The 23,507-nt window shown below is 36.8% G+C and overlaps 2 protein-coding genes across 2 annotated transcripts in view; one reads left to right on the top strand and one right to left on the bottom strand.

Moving 5' to 3' along the window:
• Positions 1-20,604, top strand: part of TEX9 (testis expressed 9) — a 60,666-nt gene extending 40,062 nt beyond the window's left edge. Inside the window, exons 11-12 of the mRNA XM_029952422.1 lie at positions 19,451-19,585; positions 20,210-20,604. Of these exons, the coding sequence (XP_029808282.1) occupies positions 19,451-19,585; positions 20,210-20,287 (213 nt within the window). The 3' untranslated portion in view covers positions 20,288-20,604. The remainder of the gene's footprint in view (positions 1-19,450; positions 19,586-20,209) is intronic.
• MNS1 (meiosis specific nuclear structural 1) overlaps positions 20,403-23,507 on the bottom strand; it is a 42,175-nt gene continuing 39,070 nt past the window's right edge. The window contains exons 9-10 of the mRNA XM_029952421.1: positions 22,685-22,810; positions 20,403-21,126 (exon numbers count right to left, since the gene is read on the bottom strand). Of these exons, the coding sequence (XP_029808281.1) occupies positions 21,034-21,126; positions 22,685-22,810 (219 nt within the window). The 3' untranslated portion in view covers positions 20,403-21,033. The remainder of the gene's footprint in view (positions 21,127-22,684; positions 22,811-23,507) is intronic.

Here is a 23,507-nt window from a genome sequence, read left to right on the forward strand (position 1 = left end):
TTTGTCAAAGATTAATTGGCTGTACATTTGTGGGTCCAGTTCTGGGTTCTCTATTCTATTCCATTGGTCTATGTGTCTGTTTTTGTGCCAATACCATACGGTCTTGATGATGACAGCTTTGTAGTAGAGGCTAAAGTCTGGGATTGTGATGCCTCCCGTTTTGGTTTTCTTCTTCAATTTTACTTTGGCTATTCGGGGTTTTTTGTGGTTCCATACACATTTTAGGAGAGTTTGTTCTAGCTTTGAGAAGAATGCTTGTGCAATTTTGATAGGGATTGCATTGAATGTGTAGATTGCTTTGTGTAATAATGACATTTCTTTGTGTTTTCTTCAATTTCTTTCATAAGATTTTGTACCCTGTGACTTTGCTGAATTCATGGATCACTTGTAGAAGGCTTCTGGTGGAGTTGATCAGGTTTTCCATGTAGAGTATCATGTCATCTGCAAAAAATGAAAGATTGACTTCTTTGCCAGTTCTGATGCATTTTATTTCCTTTTGTTGTCTGTTGCTGATGCTAGGACTTCCAGCACTATGTTAAACAACAGTGGTGAGAGTGGACATTCTTGTCATGTTCCTGATGTCAGGGGGAAAGCTCTCAATGTTTCCCCATTGAGGATGATAAAGCTGTGGGCTTTTCATAAATTGCTTTAATAATGTTTAAGTAAGTTCCTTCTATTCCGACTTTCTCAAGGGTTTTTATTAATAAAGGGTGCTGTATTTTTTCAAATGCTTTTTCTGCATCTATCGACAGGATCGTATGGTTTTTTCTTTTCTTTTGTTAATGTGATATATCACATAGATGGATTTGCAAATATTGAACCAACCCTATAACCCAGGAATGAATCCCACTTGATCATGGTGGATTATTTTTTTTATATGCGGTTGAATTCAATTTCCTAGTATCTTGTTGAGTATTTTTGCATCTGTATTCATTAAGGATATTGGCCTGTAGTTCTCTTTTTTTGTTGGGTCTCTATCTGGTTTGGGATTCAAAATGATGCTGGCTTCTGAGTTCAGAATTTTCCTTCTATTTCGATTTTTTGGAATAGCTGGAGAAGGATAGGTATTAACTCTGTTTTAAATGTCTGGTAGAATTCCCCTGGGAAGCCATCTGGCCCTGGGCACTTATTCCTTGGGAGATTTTTGATAACAGATTTGATATCTTCACTGGTTATGGATATGTTCAGATTTTCTATCTCTTCCCATTTGAATTTTGGTATTGCATGTGTGTTTAGGAATTTGTCCATTTCTTCTGGATTGTCCAGTTTGTTGGCATATAATTTTTCGTAGTAATCCCTGATCATTGCTTCTATTTCTGAGGGATTGGTTGTAATAGATCCTTTTTCATTCATGATTTTGTCTATCTGGGTGCTCTCTCTTTTCTTTCTGAGGAGCCTGGCCAGAGGTTTCTCAGTTTTGTTTATTTTTTCAAAGAACCAACTCCTGGTTTCATTGATCTGTTCAACAGTTTTTTTGTATTCTATATTGTTTGTGCCCTGATCTTTATTATTTGTCTTCCTTTGCTGGGTTTGGGGTGCTTTTGCTGCTCCGCCTCTAGTTTCCTTAGGTGCTCTGTTAGATTTTGAATTTGTGCTTTTTCTAGTTTGTTGCAATAGGCCTGGATTGCAATATACTTAACTCTTAGGACTGCTGTTGCTGCATCCCAGAGAGTTTGGATTGTTTTGATTTTGTTTTTATTTGTTTCCATATATTCTTAAATTTCTTCCCTAATTGCCTGGTTGGCCCAATCATTCTTCAGTAGAATGGTTTTTAACCTCATTTGGGGAAGTTTTCCAGACTTTTTCCTGTGGTTGATTTCAAGTTTCATAGCATTGTGATCTGAAAGTGTGCATGGTATGATCTCAATTCTTTTGTATTTATGGAAGGCTGTTTATGACCCAGTATGTGATCCATCTTGGAGAATGTGCCATCCACACTCGAGAAGAAAGTGAATTCCCCAGCTTCAGGATGCAGAGTTCTAAATATATCTATCAATTCCATCTGTTACAATGTGCCAATCAGGTCCATTGTTTAGTGATTTTCTGTCTGGTTGATCTATCCATTGCTGTAAGTGGAGTATTAAAATTCCCTGCAATTAGCACATTCTTTTTAATAAGATTGTTTCTGTTTGTGATTGTTTCATGTATTTTGGGTGCTCCCGAATTCGGCACATAGGTGTCTTATAATTGTTAGCTATTCTTGATGGAGAGACCCTGTAATTATTATATAATGTCCTTCTTCACCTTTTGTTACTGCCTTTACTTTAATGTCGTTTGTCCGATATAAGTATGCTTCTCTGGCTTTCTTTTGACTACCAGTCGCATGATAGATGCAGCTTTCAATCTGTAGGTGTCTTCAGGTCTAAGATGAGTCTCTTGTAGCCAGCAAATAGATGGATTTTGGTTTTTGATCCATTATGCTACCATGTGTCATTTGATTGAAGCATTCAGTCCATTTACATTCAGTGTTATTGTTGAAAAATGTCAGTTTAGATTCACTGTGTTCTCTGTAGAATTCATGTTTGTAGTGGTGTCTCTGGTACTTATATTCCTTGCTACATTTCCCTCATAGGGTCCCTCTTAGGGATTTCTTGTAGGGCTGGTTTGGTGGTGATGAATTCTCTCAATTTTTGTTTATTTTGGAAAACCTTTCTCTCTCCTTCTATTTTGAATGACAAGTTCACTGGATAAAGGATACTTGGCTGCATATTTTTCCTGTTCCTCACATTGAAGATTTCCTGCCATTGCTTTCTGGCCTGCCAACTTTCAGTAGATGGGTGTGTAACCACTCTGATAGGTTTCCCTTTGTATGTTAGGGCCCTTTTATCCCTAGCTGCTTTCAGAATTCTCTCTTTATCTTTATATTTTGCCAGTTTCACTACAATATGTCATGCCAAAGCTCGATTCATGTTACATCTTAGGAGAGTTCTCTGTGCCTCTTGATTTCAATGTCTATTTCCTTCCCCAGATTGGGGAAGTTCTCGGCTATAATTTGATCAAGCATCCCTTCAGGCCTTCTTTCTCTTTCTTGTTCTTCAGGAATTCCTATGAGACAGATATTGTTTAGTTTGGCTGTATCACTCCAGTATCGAATTCTCCTTTCGTGCTCCTGTATCAATTTCTCTCTTTTTCTCGGCTTCTCTTTTGCTATAGCTGTGTCTTCTAATTCACCTATTCTCCACTCTGCCCCTTCAACCTGTGCAGTGGCTGCCTCCATTTTATTATGCACCTCATTTATTGCATTTTTTAGCTTGTCATCACAGCAGTGCATAAATGTAGGTCTTTCCCATACTCCAGGGGAGAAGATGAGAAAAGAAGGAAAAAAGAAAAGAGAAAAAAGAAAAAAAAAAAAAAAACTCTCCAGTGTGGATGGGATGGGCGTGGTTTGGTGTAGTTAGGTCAGGTCTCGGGGGCTGCTCTCGAGACCCCGCCTTTGTGGTTGTGGGGAGGAGAATGGTGGCGACCCAAGCCCTTCTCAGACCATGTATTGCAAGCCACTCTTTTGAGTCTGATCTCCTTGTGCCATGGGTGGGCCAAGTTTTTTTTTTTTCCCAAGCCCCGCCTCATTTCCAAATCTAGACCATGCATTTTAATGCTACTGCCCCAGATGAGATGTACTCCCGCAGCTGGGCAGCTTTCTAGCCGGGATTGAGTAGGGGGACTGGGGAGCCAGGTTTTCCCTGGCTCTGCCTGGAATCAGCGTGCCGTGGAGCCCAAGAATAAGCCAGCTAAGGGGAATGAATTTCTCTTCCCCCACCTAGCTGTTATATATGGGATTATAGTATTTCTCTCCAGGAGATGAAGTTTTTCTCTTCTCTAGAGACCACTCTATGAGCGTTTTCAGCCTCTCTTTCTCTTACCCTAAGCTCTCCTCCACTCTATGCCGCCGCTCCATGCGTGGCCCTCCACTGCCTGGTGCGGCCTCTCCTCGCCCAGCACTCTGCAGCCCTGTGCCACTGCTCTGCACAGCTCTCCCCAGCTCTGTGCCTCTGCTCTGGGCACTCTCCCGGGCTCTGTGTTGGGCTGGAGCTCCCTCCCCTCAGAGCCTCTGGCCCCGGCCCTTTCATTTCCCCAGTTCACACCCACTCACGCACTATGAGGCTGTCATCTATATGGACTCTTGTGTGTTTTCCTCCCACTCTTGGAGATGAGAATATCGTGGCTTCAGTCCTTCTCAGTTTGATAGTTGTGGGGAAGTGGAGATTACAGAGCTCCCTACTTCTCCGCCATCTTGCCCCTCCCTTAATTATTCTTTCTTAATGTTTATTTTTGTGAGAAAGAGACAAAGCATGAGCAGGGGAGGGGCAGAGATTGAGGGAGACCCAGAAATTGAAGTAGGTTCTAGGCACAGAGCCTGACCTGGGTCTCGAACTCAAAAACCAACAGATCATGACCTGAGCCGAAGTTGGACACAACCCAGGTGCCCCAAGGAGTGCTTTTTTAAAAATGTAATTCTAAGCTAAGTTATGAAAAATATTAATAGGTTATATGCTAGGGACAGATTATAGACAAATGGAATCCTATATAAAAAATGGCACTGTGTGGGCGCCTGGGTGGCTCAGCTGGTTAAGCGTCCTATTTCAGCTAGATCATGATCTCATGGTTTGTGAGTTCAAGCCCTGTGTCAGGCTCTGTGCTGAGAGCTAAGAGCCTGGAGCCTGTTTCGGATTCTGTGTCTCCCTCTCTCTCTCTCTGCCCCTCCTCTACTCATGCTTTGTTTCTCTCTGTCTCAATAATAAACAAACATAAAAATTTTTTCTTCTTCTTTTTTTAATAGTTTATTGTCAAATTGGTTTCCATATGACACCCAGTGCTCTTCCCCAGAAGTGCCCTCCTCCACTACCACCACCCACCTTCCTCCTCCCCCTTTCCCTTCAACCCTCAATTCATTTTCAGTATTCAGTAGTCTCTCAGGCATTGTGTCTCTCTCTCTCCCCAATTCTCTTTCCCCCTCCCCCTCCCCCTGGTCCTCCATTAGGTTTCTCCTGTTCTCCTGTTAGACCTATGAGTGCAAACATATGGTATCTGTCCTTCTCCGTCTGACTTATTTCGCTTAGCATGACACCCTTGAGGTCCATCCACTTTCCTACAAATGGCCAGATTTCATTCTTTCTCATTGCCATGTAATACTCCATTGTGTATATATATATATACCACATCTTCTTGATCCACTCATCAAGTGATGGACATTTAGGCTCTTAGCCAAATCACGGGAAAAAAATTTTTTTAATGGCACTGTGGCAGGAAGAAAGACAAGGTCATGAAAATCAGAGATGGATGTGATGGGAGTGTTGCAAAGTGAGACGTCCAACATTAGGTAGAGGCCAAACCATCTAGATCCTTTAGGCCATATTAAGTATTATAGGTTTTATCCAGAGAGGAGTACGAAGCCACTTTATGGTTATTTGAAAAAGGTGAAGGGCGACTGTGCCATGATCAGATGTGTACCTAGAAAGTATTTCTGTGTGTTGTGTGGAGAATTCATTGGAAGGAGGCAAGACTGGATGTTGGTTAAGAATTGCAGTGTGAGGGGCGCCTGGCTGGCTCAGTCGGTTAAGCGTCCGACTTCAGCTCAGGTCATGATCTCACATTTGTGGGTTTGAGCCCCGCGTCGGGCTCTGTGCTGACAGCTCAGAGCCTGGAGCCTGCTTCCGATTCTGTGTCTCCCTCTCTCTCTGCCCCTCGCTGCTCATGTTCTGTCTCTCTCTGTCTCAAAAATAAATAAAGCATTAAAAAAAAAAAAGAATTGTAGTGTGAAAGGATAAAACTAGAGGGACATAAGAGAGTTGATTTTTTTTATTGAATTAATTTACATAAAATAAAATGCACAGATTTTCCATGTATAATTCACTGAGCTCTTGTACATTTCTGTCATCATCTTTTCAGTCAGTATATAGAATATTTTCGTCTCTCTCAGAAAGTTCACTATGACCCTTTCCAGGCACTACATCCTTCTCTCAGAAATATTGATATTCCTGCTCTTAAATATCACATAGAATGTATTATTTTGTGACTGGCTTCTTATCGTAGGCATAATGTTGAGATTCATACACACATGTATAAACTACATGGTAACTACATTTATCATGTACATTATATCTTTAGTTCTTTTTTATCTTATAACTAGAAGTTTGCACTTTGGACCATCTTCCTCCAATCTTCCCTCCTGCTTCCCACCCCCCCTGACTCTGGTAATCACAAATATGTTCTCTTTTTCTATGTGTTTTTAAAAAGATTTTTAAAATATAAGATCATACACTATTTTTCTTTGACTTATTTCATTTAGCATAATGCCCTTAAGGTCCATCCATGTTCTTGAGAATGGCAGGATTGCCTCCTTTTTTGTGACTGAATAAAATTCCATTGAACATATATACCACAACTTCTTTATCCATACATCCAATGATGGACACTTAGTTTTCACATCTTGGCTATTGTGACTAATGCTGCTGTAAACATGGGGATGCAGATATCTCTGACGTAGTATTTTCATTTTCTTTGGATATAGTCACAGAAGTAGAATTGCTGGATTATATTATAGTTATATTTAAAATTTTTGAGGAACCTCAAAACTTTTCTGTAGCGGTTTACCAATCCTACTAACAGCGCACGTTCTCTCCATCTTTTGTTATCTCTTGCTTTTTGATGATCGCCATTCAAACAGGCATGAGGTAATATCTCATTGTAGTTTTAATGTGTTTCCCTGATGATTAGTGATGTTAAGCACCTTTTCATATACTTGTTAGCCATTTGTATATCTTCTTTGACTAAATGTCTTCAGGTCCTTAGTCCCTTTTTAAATGGGATTATTTGTACAGTTTTTTACTATTGAGTTGTAGGCGTTCTGGACAGATTTTAAATATTAACGTCTTGTCAGCTATGTGGTTTACAAATCCTTTTTTCCCATTCTGTAGTTTGCAGTTTCTTTTGCTGCACAGGAACTTTTTAGTTTGATGTAGTCTCCCTTGTTTATTTTTCATTTTGTTGGTGGTGCTTTATGTGACATATCCAAAAACTCGTAATCAAGACCTATGTCAAGGAATTGTTTCCTGTATTTTCTTGTAGGAGTGTCTGGTTTAACATATAAGTCTTTAATCCATTTCAACTTAATTTTTTAAGTGGTGTAAGACAGAAACCAAGTTGCATTCTTTTATATCTGAATATCCAATTTACCAGTACCATTTATGGAAAACACTATCCTTTTCATGACTGTGTGTACATGGAATAATTTCTGGGCTCTTGATTCTGTTCCAGTGGTCTAGGTGTCTGCTTTTATGTCAATACCATACTATTTTTATTACTACAGCGTTACAATATAGCTTGAAATCAGGAAGTGTGATGCCTCCTGCTTTATTCTTTTCTCTCAGGATTGCTTTGGCTTTGGGATCTTTTGTGGTTCTATATAAATTTTAGGATTGTTTTGTCTACTTCTGTAATAAATGTCACTGGAATCTTGATAGAGAGGCATTGCAGTGAATCTATAGGTGGTTTTGGAAGTATGGAAATGTTGATTGGAGTTGCATTGAATTTGTAGATCAATTTGGGAAAAAGTGTCATCTTAACAATATCATGTTTTTCACATCATGAATAGAGCATATCTACTTTTTAAGCCTTCTTTATTTTCTGGAGGCAAGTTTTTTGTAGTTTTTGGTAAACAGGTCTTATACATTTTTTTCCACACTTACCCACTTATTCCTTAGTATTTAATCTCCTTCATGTTATTTTAAATTTTTAAATGTTCAGTTTTCAGTTATCTGTTGCTAGTATAGAGAGATAACAGCTTTTATATATTCAATTTTTATCTTGAAACTTGCGAAAGTTAGACAAAGGTAGGACAAAGGTAGGCAAATTTTTCCATAAAGGGCCAGCTAATAACTATTTTAGGTTTTGTGGGCTACATACTGTCCCTATGGCTTTCAACAATTTTTTCCTTTATTTTAAAATTTATTTAACCTTGTCAATATAAAAGTAAGTCATCCTTAGTTAATGTGAAAATTTCAAATTCAGTTTCTTTAACAGATACGTTAAGTATTCTATATAGAGGCTATATGTACCTTATTGTGTGATTTGGGTGTGTCTTTCAGGAATCTGTCCATTTTAACTATGCTGTCAAATTTATAGGCATATAGGTTTGGTTTTTTGTTATTGTTGTTACACCTTTATTGTCCTTTGAATAACTATAGAATTTATAGTGATGTTCCTCTCACATTCTCATGGGTTTCTTTTTCTTCTTATTCTTGATTTGGTAATTCATATCATCTTTTCCTGATCAGCCTTACTAAAGCCTTACTAAATCTGCTTTCATTTATTTTTCCTCAGTTTTGTCTTTTATTGATTTCTACTTATTATTTCCTTCTCTCTCTTTAATTGGGTTCAATTTGTTCTTTTTCTAGTTACTTAAAATGAGAACAGAACCTGTTGATTTAAACCTTTCTTTTCTAATATAAGCATTTAACATTGTAAATTTTCTTCTATGCATTCTTTTAGCTATAAATTTTGATTTGTCATTTTTTCATTTTTATTCTATTCAGAATACTTTCTAACTTTTGATTTCATTTTTACTCGAGTTATTTAAAAGACTGTCTTGGGGGCGCCTGGATGGCTCAGTCGGTTAAGCCTCCGACTTCAGCTCAGGTCAGATCTCACGTTCATGGGTTTGAGCCCCGCATCAGGCTCTGTGCTGACAGCTAGCTCAGAGCCTGGAGCCTGCTTTGGGTTCTGTGTCTCCTTCTCTCTCTGCCCCTCCCCCTCTCATGCTCTGTCTCTCTCTGTATCAAAAATAAAGCATTAAAAAAAAAACTTTAAAAAAAAATGGGGCACCTGGGTGGCTCAGTTAGTTGAGCGTCTGGCTTCGGCTCAGGTCATGATCTCACGGTTCGTGGGTTCAAGCCCCGCGTCGGGCTCTGTGCTGACAGCTCAGAGCCTGGAGCCTACTTCAGATTCTGTGTCTCCCTCTCTCTCTCTGACCCTCCCCTGCTCGCACTGTCTCTCTCTGTCTCTCAAAAAAAAAAAAAACACATTAAAATAAATAAATAAAAGATTGTCTTCATTTTCAAATATTTGGTAATATTTCCAGATACCTTTCTTATTGATTTCTAATTTAATTCCATAGTGGATATATAATGAATTTGTTTTTAAGTTTTTTATTTTAATTCCAATATAGTTAACCTATAAGGTTATATTAGTTAAAGGTATACAATATACTGATTGGACAAATTTAAACATACTCTGCACTCACATATTCTTAATCCCCATCACCTATTTCACCCATTGCCCTGCTCACCTCCCCTCTGTAACCATCAGCTCTCTATAGTTCACTCTTGGCTTTTCTTTCTCTTTCAACTTCTTTCTCTCTTCCTCTTGTTTATTTTGTTTTTTAAATTCCACATGAGTGAGATCATTGTATGATTTATTTCATGTAGCATTATCTTATCTGGCTCCACCTATGTTGTTGGCAGGTGGCAAGATTTCATTCTTTTTATGACTGAATAATATTGCATTGTGTATACGTACTATTTCTTTACCCTTTCATCTGTTGATGGAGCTTGAGCTATCTACCTATTTGGTTATTTTAAATAACCAGAGAGATGCATATATATTTTTGAATTATTCTTTTCATATTCTTTGGGTAAATATTGCTTTAGTGGAGTTACTGGATCATATGGTATTTCTATTTTTAAATTTTTGAGGAACCTCCATACTGCTTTCCAGAAAGGCTTCACCTGTTTGCATTCCCATTAACCATGCATTGAGGGTTCCTTTTTCTCCACATTGTCACCAACACTTGTTATTTCTTGTGTTTTTAATTTTAGCCATTCTGGCATGTATGAGGTGATATCTCTTGTGGTTTGATTTGCATTTTCCTGATGATGAGTGGTGCTGAGCATCTTTTCATGTGTATTTTGGCCATCTATATGTCTTTGGAGAAATGTCTTCTGCCCATTTTTGAGTTAGTTTTGGGTGTTGAGTTGTATAATTTCCTTATATATTTTGGATACTAACCCTTTAGAGGATAGGTCATTTGCAAATACCTTCTCCCATTCAGTAGGTTGCGTTTTAGTTTTGTTCATTGTTTCCTTCACTGTGCAGAAGCTTTTTATTTTGATGTAGACCCAATAGGGGTTTTTTTTTTTTTCTAAAGCTTTTGTTTCTCTTTCTGCCAGAGTCCAGCTCCAGCAGGTCCAGGGTTCCCCTGAAGGATGGACGGTGTTGGCACAAAAGAGATGGGAATTGGCGAAGGGGGAAGGGAATGAGAGAGCCCGAGGATCTTTCTGATCAGCAGGCCGGCATCTCTGCACTGACCAGAGAGTCAGCCTTATTTATTGAAAACATGTATGGGGTACCAAACAGAAGTGGCAATTGCCTTAGACAATAATTTCTGATAACAAATTCTTTGGTATATAAAAATTTCCCAGAACATAGATTGATAGAAGACTCATGCATAACCTTTATCAATAGTGATTGAAGTAGGTGACTAGATGCTTATCACTTGAGGAAGGAAGGGATTGTTAGCATTCAAATATAAGGCAAAGTTTTTAGCATAGTAGAGGGAAAAATTAGTTCTTTTGTGAGCAGGGGTCAATTAGCCTGTTTTCTAGGGGAAGAAAACAAGTTTTCTCAGGAAATGTAACATTTGCTCCTATAATCACAAAAGAATAAACTGCTACAAGTTTTTTTCACAAGGTACAATTCACTTACTTTTAGCGTAAGAAGGTAAGTCACTCCTGGTATCAGTCAGGTGCCTTGGGGGGTCAGTGTTGAAGCAGAAATTGAGTGGGGGTTGAGTGGGTGTAGACACCAGTCGCCATCTGATGGTGGGAGGCCTTGCAAACCTGCCTTCCTTCAGAAATGGCTCCTAGCCATTCCTCAGGAGACATCTCTAGAAAAAATGTTGCCACAGCTAGCTGATGTCAGAGAAACTATTGGCCGTGCTCTCTTCTAGGATTTTTATGGTTTCAGGTTTCACATTTAGGTCTTTAATCCATTTTGAGTTTATTTTTGTGTATGGTGTAAAAATGTAGTCCAGTTTTCCCAACTCCACTTGTGAAAGATACTTTTTCCCATTGCATATTCTTTCCTACTTAGTTGAAGAATAATCATATGATTGTGGGTTTATTTGGGGCTCTATATTCTATTCTACTAATCTGTCTAATTCCCTGCCAGTACCATTTTGATTACTTGAGCTTTGTAATATGACTTGAAGTCTGGAATTGTAATACCTCCCTCTAATTTTGTTTCTCGTTTTCAGGATTGTTTTAGGTATTTGGGGTCTTTCGTGGTTCCATACAAATTTTAGGATTGTTTGTTCTAGTTCTGTGAAAAATGCTGTTGGTATTTTGATAAGAATTGCATTCAATCTGTAGATTGCTTTGGTAGGATGCACATTTAACAATATTTGTTTTCCCAGTTCATGAGCACGTTATTTATATCTTTCCATTTCTTTGTGTCATGTTCAGTTTTTTTAATCAGTGTTTCATAGTTTTCAGAGTACAATCTTTTACCTCTTTGGTTAGGTTTATTCCTAGGTATTTTATTATTTTTGGTGCAACTATAATGGGATTCCTTGCTTTATTTCTCTTTCTGCTGCTTCATTATTAGTATATAGAAATGCAAGAGATTTCTATATGTTGATTTTGTATTCTTCAACTTTACTTAGTTCATTTATCAGTGCTAGTAATTTTTTGGTGAACTCTTTAGGGTTTTCCCATGTCATCTGCACGTAGTGGAAGTTTTACTTCTTCCTTACCAATTCGTATGCCTTTTATTTCTTTTTGTTGTCTGGTTGCTGTGGCTACGACTTCTTGTTATATGGCAAATAACAGTGATGAGAGCAGACCTCCTTGTCTCATTCCTGACCTTAGGGGAAAAGCTCTCAGTTTTTCACCCTGAGTAGGATATATGCTGTGGGATTTCACTTAAGGTCTTTATTATGTTTGTTATGCTCCCTCTAAACCTACTTTGTTTTTTGTTTTTATCATGAATGTATGCTGTACTTTGTCAAATGCTATTTTTCTGCATCTATTTGAAATAATATGGTTTGTATCCTTATCTTAGTGATGTGCTCTATCATGATGATAGATTTATGCATATGAAACCACCCTTGTATCCCAGGACTAAATTCTACTTGATCACAATGAATGATATTTTAAATGTATTATTGGATTCAGTTTGCTAATATTTTGTAGAGGATTTTTACATCTTTATTCATATATTGGCCTGTAGTTCTTTGTGTTTGTGGTTTTTTTGTTTTGGGTGGTATCTTTATCTGGTCTTGGTATCAGAAAAATCCTGGTCCCACAGAATGAATTTGGAAGTTTTCCTTCCTCTTTTGTTTGTTGGCATAGTTTGAGGAGACTAGCTATTAACCCTTTTTTAAATGTTTGACAGAATTTGGGGCACCTGGGTGGCCCAGTCAGTTAAGTATCTGACTCTCAATTTCAGCTCAGGTCATGATCTCATGGTTTGTGGGATCAAGCCCTGAGTTTCAGGTTTCACACTGAGCATGGAGCCTGCTTGGGATTCTCTTTATCTCAAAATACATACACAGTAAAAAATAAAATATGTTTGATAGAATTTGCCTGAGAAGCTGTCTGGTTCTAGACTTTTGGGTTTTTTTGGAAGTTTTTTGATTACTAATTCAATTTCATTGTTGGTGACCATTCTGTTCAAATTTTCTATTTCTTTCAGTTTTGGTAGGTTATATGTTTCTAGGAATTCATCCATTTCTTCTAGGTTGTCCAGTCTGTTGGCATATAACATCTCCTAGTATTCTCTTAAAGTTCTTTATATTTATATGGTGTTGGTTGTAATTTCTCCTTTCATTTATGATTTTGAGTCCTCTCCCCCCTTTTTTTAATGGGTCTCCCTAGAGGTTTATCGATTTTGTTGATCTTTTCAAAGAACCAGCTCCTGGTGTCATTGATCTGTTCTTTTGTTTTTATAGTCTCTATATCATTTATTTCTGCTGTAATTTTATTATTTCCTTCTTTCTGCTGGTTTTGGGTTTTGTTTGATCTTTTTCTAGTTCCTTTAGGTATATGGTTAGCTTGTTTATTTGAGACTTTTCATGTTTCTTTAGATAGCCTTGTATTGCTGTAAACGTTCCTTTTAGAACCACTTCTGCTAAGTCCCAAAGATTTTTTATTGCTGTCTTCATTTTCATTTGTTTACATGTAATTTTTTATTTCTTCTTTGATACCTTGGTTGACCCATTCATTTATTAGTAGCACATTATTGAACCACCAAATATTTGTGTTCTTTGCAGATTTTCTCTTGTGGTTGATTTCTAGTTTCATAGCACTGTGGACAGAAAAAGTGCATGGTGGGACTTTGATCTTTTCAAATGTGTTGAGACTTATTTTGTGGCTAATATGTTATCTGTTTTGGAGAATGTTCCAAGTGTGCTTGAAAAGAAAGTGCAGTCTGCTATTTTAGGATGTTCTGAACATATCTGTTAAGTCCATTTGGTCTATTGTATTATTCAGAGCCACTATTTCTTTGTTGATTTTCTGTTTAGTTATGTCCATTGATGTAAGTGGGATGTTAAAGTCCCCTACTATTATTGTGTTACTACTGATTAGTTCTTTTATATTTGTCTTTAACTGCTTTGTGTATTTGGGTGCTCCCATGTTGGGTGTATAAATATTTTCAATTACTGTATCTTCTTGGATTGTCCCCTTTATTATATATAATGTTCTTCTTTGTCTCCTGTTACAGGGTTTTAAATTCTATTTTGTCTAAGTACTACTCCCCCAGCTTTCTTTGACATCCATTTGCACAGTAAATGTTTCTCTATTCCTTCACTTTTAATCTGCAGGTGTTTTTAGTCTTACAAAGAGCATATAGATGGATTTTGTTTTTTTTAATCCACTGTCAATCCTTTGTTTCCATTGGAGTACTTAAGTCCATTTACATGCAAAGTAACTACTGATAGGTATGTACTGTCATTTTGTTACTAGTTTTGTGGGATTTTTTGTAGTTTTTCACTGATCTTTGTCTTGGTTTCTTTCATGATTTGCTGATGTTCTTTAGTGATATACTGGAATTCCTCTCTTTATTTATTGCATTTTTACTGTTTAATTTATGGTTATCATTAGGTGTATATATAACATCTTCTGCCTTTAGCATAGTCTGTGTGAAGCTGATGGTTGCTAAGAAAGAGGGGAGAGAATCCCAAGCAGCCTTTGCAACGTAAGCACAGAACCTGACACGGGGCTTGCACCCCTGAACCGTGAGATCGTGACCTGAGCTGAAATCAAGAGTTGGCTGCTTAACTGGTGTGAATGAGTGTACGAATATTCTTTTTAAGACCCTGGTTTCAGTTATTTTGGGTATATGTCCAGACGAGGAATTGCTGGATCATAAGATAAATCCTTTTTTAATTTTTTAAGAAACTGCCATACTGCTTTTCCACAGGAGCTGTCTCATTTTAAATCTTCACAAATGGTGCATGTAAATTCTCAGTATTTTTACCAGCAGTTTTTGTGGGTTTGGTTTTATTTTTTTTTATAGTAGTTATCCTAATATTTATGAGGGGGTTATCTCTCATTGTGGTTTTGATTTGCATTTCCCTAATGATTCATAATATTGACTGCCTTTTTATGTGCTTGCTAGACATTTGTATATCGTTTTTGGACAAATGTCTACAAAATAGGCAAAGGACTTCCATAATTGGTTGACTGTGCTGTTACTGGATTATAGGAGTTCTTTACCTATTCTGAATATTAACTCCTTATCAGATACATGATTTGCAAATATTTTCTCCTACAGGATGCTTTCACTGCATCCTGCAACTTTTGTATATTAGGTTTTCATCACCATTTATCTGAAGATATTTTCTAATTTACTTGCCATTTACTCTGTTGATTTTATCCTTTAATGTAGTAGTTAATTTTCTTTATTTTTTGTTGTCACTTGTACTGTTGGCATCCTAAGAAATCACAACCAAATCCAATATCATGTACCATGTCCTCTGTGTTTTCTTCTAATAGCTTCATAATTTCAGGGATTACATTTAGGTGTTTAACCAAACACGAGTTAATTTTTGTATATAGTATGATATAGGTGTACAGGTTCATTACTTTGTTGGAGAAATCAAGTTTCCTAGCACAGTATTTTAAAGAGGATGTCCTTTCCCAGTGAATGGTCTTGGCACCCTTGTCAATATAATCATTGGTCCTTATGTGCATAGGTTTACTTCTGGGCTTTCTGTTCCATTGGACTGTATGTCTTTTATGAAGGTATCACATTGTTTTGATCACTGTAGCTTTGTAATAAGTTTTGAAATCAAACTATGAGACCTCCAACTTTGTTATTCATTTCAGGGTTGTTTGACTATTTGTGATCCTTTGAGATTCCATATGAGTATTGGATGTTTCTATTTCTATATAAAAAAAAAACCACACAGTTGGGATTTTGGTAGAGATTACATTGAAAGTAGAAATATCTGTTGGATCATATTGGCATCCTAACAATATTAAGTCTTTCCAATCCACAAACATAGAATATCTGTCCATTTATTTGGATTTAAATCCTTACAGCAGTGTTTTCAAGTTTTCAGTGTAAAAAGTCTTTCATTTCCCTGGGTATGGTTATTCCTAAGTATTTTATTCTTTTGATGGTTTTCTTTTTAGGAATGTTCTTAGTATAAAAATATAACTGATTTTTGTGTATTGATTCTATAACTTGCAGCTTTACCAAATGAACTTATTCTTATAGCTTTCTTGAATCTTTATGGTTTTCTACATACATGTGTTATCTATGAACAGAAATCATGTTTCTTTCTCTTTTTTTGGATGCCTTTTATTCATTTATTTTTTCCTGGATGCTCCGACCAAGACTTCTAGGACTATGTTGGATACAGTGGCAAAAGTGGGTATCCTTGTCTTTTTCTTGATAATAGAGGAAAAGCTTCTGGTCTTTTACCACTGAGTATATTAGCTGTGGGCTTTTCATGCGCGGCTTTTATGATGTGAAGTAGGATCATGGTTTTTTTTGTTGAATGTTTTTATCATGAAAGTGTATTTAATCTTCTCAAATCCCTTTTTTATTTACATCTTTCAAGAAAATTGTGTTTCTCTCATGGTGTTAATATGGACTGTTACATTGATTTTCATTATATTGAACCATCCTTGCTTCCATGAATATATCACACTTGGCCATTCTATATAATTCTTTCCTGTACTGTGGAATTGTTTGCTATTATTTTGTTGAGGATTTTCATATCAGTGAGAGATCTTGGTCAGTACAGTTTTGTTGTATTTTTGTCTGGCTTTGCTATTAGACTGATGCTGGCTTCCTAGAATGAAGTCGGAAGTGTTCTCTTCCGTTTGGGTAAAGAATTTGAGGATGGCTCATGTTCATTTTTCTTTAAGTATTTGGTGGAATTTACCAGTAAAGCCATCTAGTTCGGGCATTTCCTTGTTAAAGGCTTTTTGAATACTCCTTCACTCTCCTAACTAGTTACAGATTTATTGGTGTTCATAGTATTCTCTTCTGTATTTCTGGGGTGTTAGTTTTAATGTCTACTCTTGCCATTAATTTAAAATCTTTAAAAAATAAATAATACAATATTCCAAAATGGGAGCACCTGGGTGGCTCAGTTAAGCGTCTTTGCCCAAGTCACAATCTCACTGTTCGTTAGTTCAAGCCCCACGTTGGACTCTGTGCTGACAGCTCAGAGCCTGGAGCATGCTTTGGATTCTGTGTCCCTCTCTCTCTCTGCCCCTCCCCCACTTGTTCTCTCTCCCTCTCATAAACATTAAAAAAAGTTTTAAAAACTCCCAAAATGACTTTATTTCTATAAAATCAGTTGTAATGTCCCCTTTTTCATTTTTTTAGTTTTTTTGAGAGTGAGCAAGCATGAGCAGGGGAGGAGCAGAGGGAGAGGGAGAGAGAGAATTTTAAGCAGGCTCCATGCCCAGTGTAGAGCCTGATGTGGGACTTGATCTTACAAGCATGACATGACCTGAGCTGAAATCAAGAGTCAGATATTTATAGATTGAGCCACTCAGGCACACATACCCCCCCCTTTCATTTCTGTTGTTGAGTCATTTTTTTTTTCTTAATCTAGATCTTAAAGAATGAACTCTTGGTTTCATTGATTTTTCTCTACTGTTTGTTTCATTTATCTCTGCTCTAATCTTTATTATTTCCTGTTTTCAACTAGCTTTGGGTTTAGTTCTCTAAGTTATAGTGAGCTTGTTGATTGAGATATCTTCTTTTTCAATGTAAGCATTTATAGCTATACATTTCATTTTCCCCTTAGCACTGCTTTCACTGCATCCTGTAACTTGTTATCTTCAGATAAATGGTGATGAAAACCTAATATATTTTCTAATTTCTCTTGTGATTTCTTCAACTTCTTTGTTTAAAAGTATATTATTTCCCATGTATTTATGAATTTTCCAGTTTTCCTTCTGCTATTGATTCCTACTTTATTTCACTGTGAACAGAAAAGACACTTTGGTTTCAGTCTTTTAAAATTTACGAAGACTTGTTTGTGGCCGCAAATAGTCTATTTTGGAGAATCTTTCATGTACACTTAAGAAAAATGTATTCTGCTTTTCTTGGGTGGAATATTCTAATATGTATTTTGGGACCAGTTGGTCTGTATGGTTTTTCAAGTACTGTTCTTACTGCGCTATCCATTATTCTAAGTGGGGTATTGAAGTATGCTTTAACTCTAGAGCTATTTTATTCTCCCACCAGTTTTGTGTGTGTGCTTCATATATTTAGGAACTAGTGTTTGGTGCATATATAATTGTTACAGCTTCTTGTGGAATTGAGCCTTTTATTATTACATAATGGCCTTTTGTGTGTGTGTGTGTGTGTGTGTTGTACCTGTTTTGACCTGAAGTCTATTTTGTCTGGTATTATAGCTGCCTCCATCCTCTTTGGTTACCATTTGCATGGAATAACTTTTCCCATCCTTTCACTTTCAATCTGTGTTGCCCTTAGATCTAAAGTGAGTCTCTTGTAGACACTATATACTCGGATCTTGTTTTTTAAACCCCATCTATGGGGACTTTAATTCATTTACATTTCAAGTTACAAATGGGGAAGAAATTCCTATTACCATTTTGTATTTTCTGCATGTCTTAAAGCTCTTCTGTCATTTAAATGTCTTAATTTCCTAGGAGTCTCAGCCTTGCTGCTTCTCAGGGCCTTGGATGTTATATTTTATTCCTCTGCCCATAATCTCTTGCCCTTAGGCGTTCATGGTTCTGCAGCCCCCCTGCAGCCCCCAAGCACAGCAGTTCCCATCAGTGCTGAGTCAGGCAAGGCAGTCCCTCAGGCAAGCCCCAGACAAAGCAGAACATCATAAGCAAATTTCCACTTTTTTCTTCCATGAATTGAAAGGCTTCTTCCTTCCACTAGGCCAGGAGAGTAAGGGGAAAGGGTGAGCATAAATGCCATAAAACTTCCTATCATGTTGAATGTGGCTTTTTCTTGGTTAGGTGTGTGGTTGTTTCTAAAGTCCACATTACATTGCTGTGTAGATTGTCTCTTCGGTGTTTCCCTGTGTATTTGTTGGGGGACAAGGGCCCGGAGCCTCCAATCTTGGTGACATCACTGTCAATTATCTTTTAAAGAAATTTATTTTGAAAAGAAAAAGTCTAAGGTTTGTTGTTATTTCTGGTACTTTATGTGCATGTAGATTCAGATTTTCTTCTGGTATCATTGTCGTGGTGTATAAAAGGCTTCTTTTAATATTGAAAATCTTCCTGTACTTAAATAAATTCTAATGATCCATCTTAAAGCTCACGGACACTTTTTCTGCACTGTCCAAATTGCTGCAGAGCTCATTGTTAACATTTGTCAAGATTACAAACTCGCCCTGGTCAGGCCACAGCTGAATTCTCTGCCTAGCTCTTTAGCTCACAGCTCTTGCCTTTCACGTTGCCTTTCCGAGGGGGTCTCACCCAGCGTGTGGGCTACCTAGGTGTCTGCCAAGGAGTTGTGGGTACTTGGAAGACTCTATTCTTTCCAGGATTTGCCACCTGGAAATTTCTACCACCCTGGCAACCCTGCTCTTTGATTCCTCAGCCCAGTAAGACTGATTTTCCCTTGAGGTCTGTCTCCTGTGAACCCATGAAGTGGGAAGTGCTCTCAGAAGCCAGCTGAATGTGGACCTCAGTCAGTTTATTTCCCTTCTTCAAGGATCACATCACCTCTACTTTCTGCTTACTACTAATTACTCATCTATGCCTTCAAATATGTTTTTGTTATCCTTCGAAGAGTTGGGTCCACTACAAGCTACTCTGCCAGTATTGGAATTAGAACTGAATTATTTTTAAAATGTTTAAAATATGTGAGTTATCAAAGTTACCCTTATTTAGTAATGTGAAGATGATTTATAAAAGTTTTATATTTTAAAGGTAGTTATTACTAATGTGACTATAGTTTTTATAATTTAAAGACTATATCAGATTTGTTTTTCCTTGTGCAGGATATTGCCAATGAGGAACACAAAAAAATTGAAGCATTAAAATCAGAAAACAAGAAGCTAGAGAAACAAAAAGGAGAATTAATGTTAGGGTTCAAGAAGCAGCTAAAATTAATTGATGTTTTAAAAAGACAGAAGGTGAGTCTATCCTAAAAAAAGTTAACTCATAGATAGAATTTGGACTTCTATACTCAAATAGTTATTTCTACTTTAGATATGTTTTTTGATATGCTTAGGTACAAATTTTCAACTATGTAACATACATAAGATTTCTATATAACAAGTCACCCAAGCAACTGGATATTTTCATGCAGGTAAATTAGATGTGGAAAATGGGATTGGTAAATACAGTATGAGCACTCCCTAATTAAAGAAAGTATGTACAAGAATAACTTATGGGATTGGTTTGCCCCTTTAAACACTGAGGAGTGAAAATTGATTCCATATCACTCTTCCCTTCTCTACACGTGGCAATGAGAAGATTCATAGTCATAGTTCTACTGCTTGTTATCCTTAGAAGAGTTGGGTCTATTTATGTATTTAAATATTACTGAAACAGGTTCATTCAGTAACCACCATGGACAAATAGGCTTGTTATAGGCTGACCCTTGAATGTAATGATTTCAAATGTATATTGGAATTAGCGTACACATCCAACAGAACTTATAATTTGATAGCATATTTATATGCACATTTTTATCAACTGCCTGTTCTGTGGTGTACTCTTAATACTAAAACAATATTGATTTGTTACAAACACAGATGCATATTGAAGCTGTCAAGATGCTGTCTTTCACTGAAGAGGAATTTATGAAGGCTCTTGAATGGGGAAATTCATAAATGATCTACTTTAATTAGTCTGTATAACTGATTGTGTACCCATGTACATTTTAAAGTTTTAATGATTTTTTTACTCTATAAGTAATGAAGATATTTGATAATGAAATCAAAGCAGTTGCAACAAATTTCCTGTTTATATTATAGTAAAGGGCAAGTGGGTCACAATTTTCTAATAATCACATATCAATTTTGTATCCCCCAAATCTAAAGTATTTTAATGATCTGGAGATTTAATTTTAGTTCGTAAATGACAGTTTATGTGATAAAAAGAGAATTTCTAAGTTCTTATTGACAATAAATCACTTTGAAATTCCTCACTCTTTACTATTCTTTTCCCTTATAGTAGAAAGAAAAAGATGCTTTCCCAAAACACAAATACCAACAGAACTGTAGTCTGAATGGAGATGCAGAAAAAGCTCCGAGCAGCAGGAGTAGTGTGGAGAAGTTAGTCTCCCGGGTTTGGCCTCTAATGGATTTATATAGAGAGAATGTTGTAATGTGGTATGTAACTCAGGTCTTCACTTGATCAGTCCAAGAATAAGAATTTAACTAACAGGAATTAACTGTATACTGCCATTTAGTCAGAAAATAAACATTTTCTTATAGATAATTGTTTACAAATGATGAAATACAGAGATAGAAAATCCAAATAGATTGTAGTCTATCACTGACCTGTGAAACAAAAGGCACACTGACATCTAGTGGTGAAAACAAAACAATCCAGGTTTTACCACATCTTGATGGTATCACTTCCCTTCACAAAGTTCGCTCCTTTTCTGATAGACTTTTCTAAACTCTTCACCAAGCATATTGATATCATCTCCCTTTTTAAATACTCCCTATAAGAAAAATATTTTGTGGGTTACTTCAAATGCCAGAATATTTAACTAAATAAGACTATCATATACAGACTACAAAAATTTGTAGTTATCTCCAAGACAGTGAAATCCATTTCATAGTTTTATGAATAATATTACTAGTCTCTGAAAATTATGACTCTATGTATAATGAAACATTTGACCTGAGTTCATCAGCTCGAGTATTGGAATTTGTAATAGGGATCTGGGCTCTTCTATTTTCCTACTGCAAGCACTACTGCCTGGATTGGCTGCGTGAGGATTTCATAAGGTTGGAGCGAGGTCCGGATTAAGAGGCTGAGCTTTGCCAGATTCATGCATGGGATTGGCTCTCACCTCGGTTCTGTGGCTGATGAGCAAACATTCAGCCTGTAGCAAAGACTCCAGGTTTGGAGGTATATGCCATTTGAACAAGCCCTTTGAAATTCTCCAGGCTTTTGTCTTTTCCCTTAGAGTATACAGTAAAAGGCTCTTAAATATTTATTTATATAATTTGAAGGAGTTAAAGAATAATTTAGGTCAGTTGGAGCCTTTAGGATCTAAAGATTAAAATCATTTTGGGATAACAGGTTTATTAGACTATCTACACATTTACTTTCTTTTAAAAATATCTAAACTCAGACTCTCCAGAATTTGTAGTCTATCATTTCATATTCATTAACCCAATCAGCCAATTAGACTATAAGGTCCTGTGGGACAAGAAATAATTACTCATATATTTCCCTTTTTCCTTAGCACTGGACTGAACACAAAATAAGCACTTGATTCTTACCACTGAATAAAATATCAAACAACATTTCTATATTTGAAGGTCGCAAATTGCATTTACATGAGTCCAGATGTTTATGGGGCTTAGGAAACTCCGTTGTTACTTCATTTATAGTCAGAGTGTATCCCACTTATATATGAAAATCTGTTATTTTCTGGAAATACTTTCAAAACCAGGTTACCTAGTGCCTACTTCTAACCTCCCATTATAAGGCAGCTCTGTTTTGGACTTGGTTCAAGCATGTGTCTGTTACCAGTGTTACCAATTACAAGAGTTTCTCCATACAAAAAGTATCACAGTTGCTTTAGGATAGGTAGTTTTAGACTTCCTACATCAAAAAGGGAGAAAATAGCTTCTAAAATTTAAATTCAGTAATCTAGCTCCTACTTTAAGAATGTGCCAAGATTTGGAGCGCCTGGGTGAGTCAGTCAGGTAAGCTTCTGACTTCAGCTCAGGTCACGCTCTCACTATCCATGAGTTCAAGCCCCAGGTCAGGCTCCATGCTGAGGCCTTGGAGCCTGCTTCAGATGCTGTGTCTCCCTCTCTCTCTGCTTGCACTGAGTCTCTTTCAAAAATAAACATTAAAACAACAACAACACAATGTGCCAAGACCAACTCTCTCATTTTAGAGACAGATGTTCAATGTCTGCCTCCAATCTTTGTAACAGGCAAAAGTAAGTGAACCCCAGGCCCTCTGAAATCTCAATTACCATGTTTTTTCCCCACTATTAGAAGTTAGGAAGATTATACATTGAATTAATTCTCACTTACCTTAGGGAGATAGCCTAGTAACTTAGTAGCATGTTCTTTGAGGAGTTTTAGTCTTTCTTCTTCAATAATTGCATTAATACACCCTTGTCGTCTTTGCTGCAACTGCCATTCTTCCAGGTCGTGTTGCTGGAAATGTAAATGAAATTTTATTGTCACATAATACATTAATCTTTTAAGAAGTCATCAAATAAAGCTATCCTGCAGTGGATTAGATAAAACTGAACGATTTTTGACACTAACTTCAGAAAATATTATGTAATATATATATCTTTTATATTTATTGTATATGCATGTACCTCTTACCTTTTATAGTCACTATTCCCTTAAAGTTGCAAAAATAATAGTCATAAACTGGCAAGTATATAGCTTCAGAACAATATCTTCATTACCAAGGGAAAAATGTACAAAGAATTTCCTAATTAATTCAAGTATTTATGTAATGTTTACCATAAGCCAATGGCTGAAGGGAGCTTAAGTGTAAAAACCCAAAAAACCTGGATAAAACAGAATAGGGGTATCTAGAAGTTAAATATTTCCATGTGTGTGAAAAATTTCAAGAGCCCATAGGAAGCCCAGGAGTAGCAGCAAGTGTTCTAACAGGAGAACCAGAGTTTCTCATAAATGCTCATACAGCCGCACCAAAATTCTGTGGAGTAGTGATGAATTCCTACATAAAAATAAAGTCGTGTTAATGTTAAGCTTGTTTGTGCAGTAACTAGTTTCCTAGGGTCACAGTTTCTTCATAACTCTTCATAGTTACCGAATAAAGGTAAAGAAGGCTGCTAGGACACAGCCAGGTCCAATGCCATTAAACCTTTGGCGG

Source organism: Suricata suricatta, chromosome 9 (assembly GCF_006229205.1).
Source record: "Suricata suricatta isolate VVHF042 chromosome 9, meerkat_22Aug2017_6uvM2_HiC, whole genome shotgun sequence".
NCBI classification, from domain to species: domain Eukaryota; kingdom Metazoa; phylum Chordata; class Mammalia; order Carnivora; family Herpestidae; genus Suricata; species Suricata suricatta.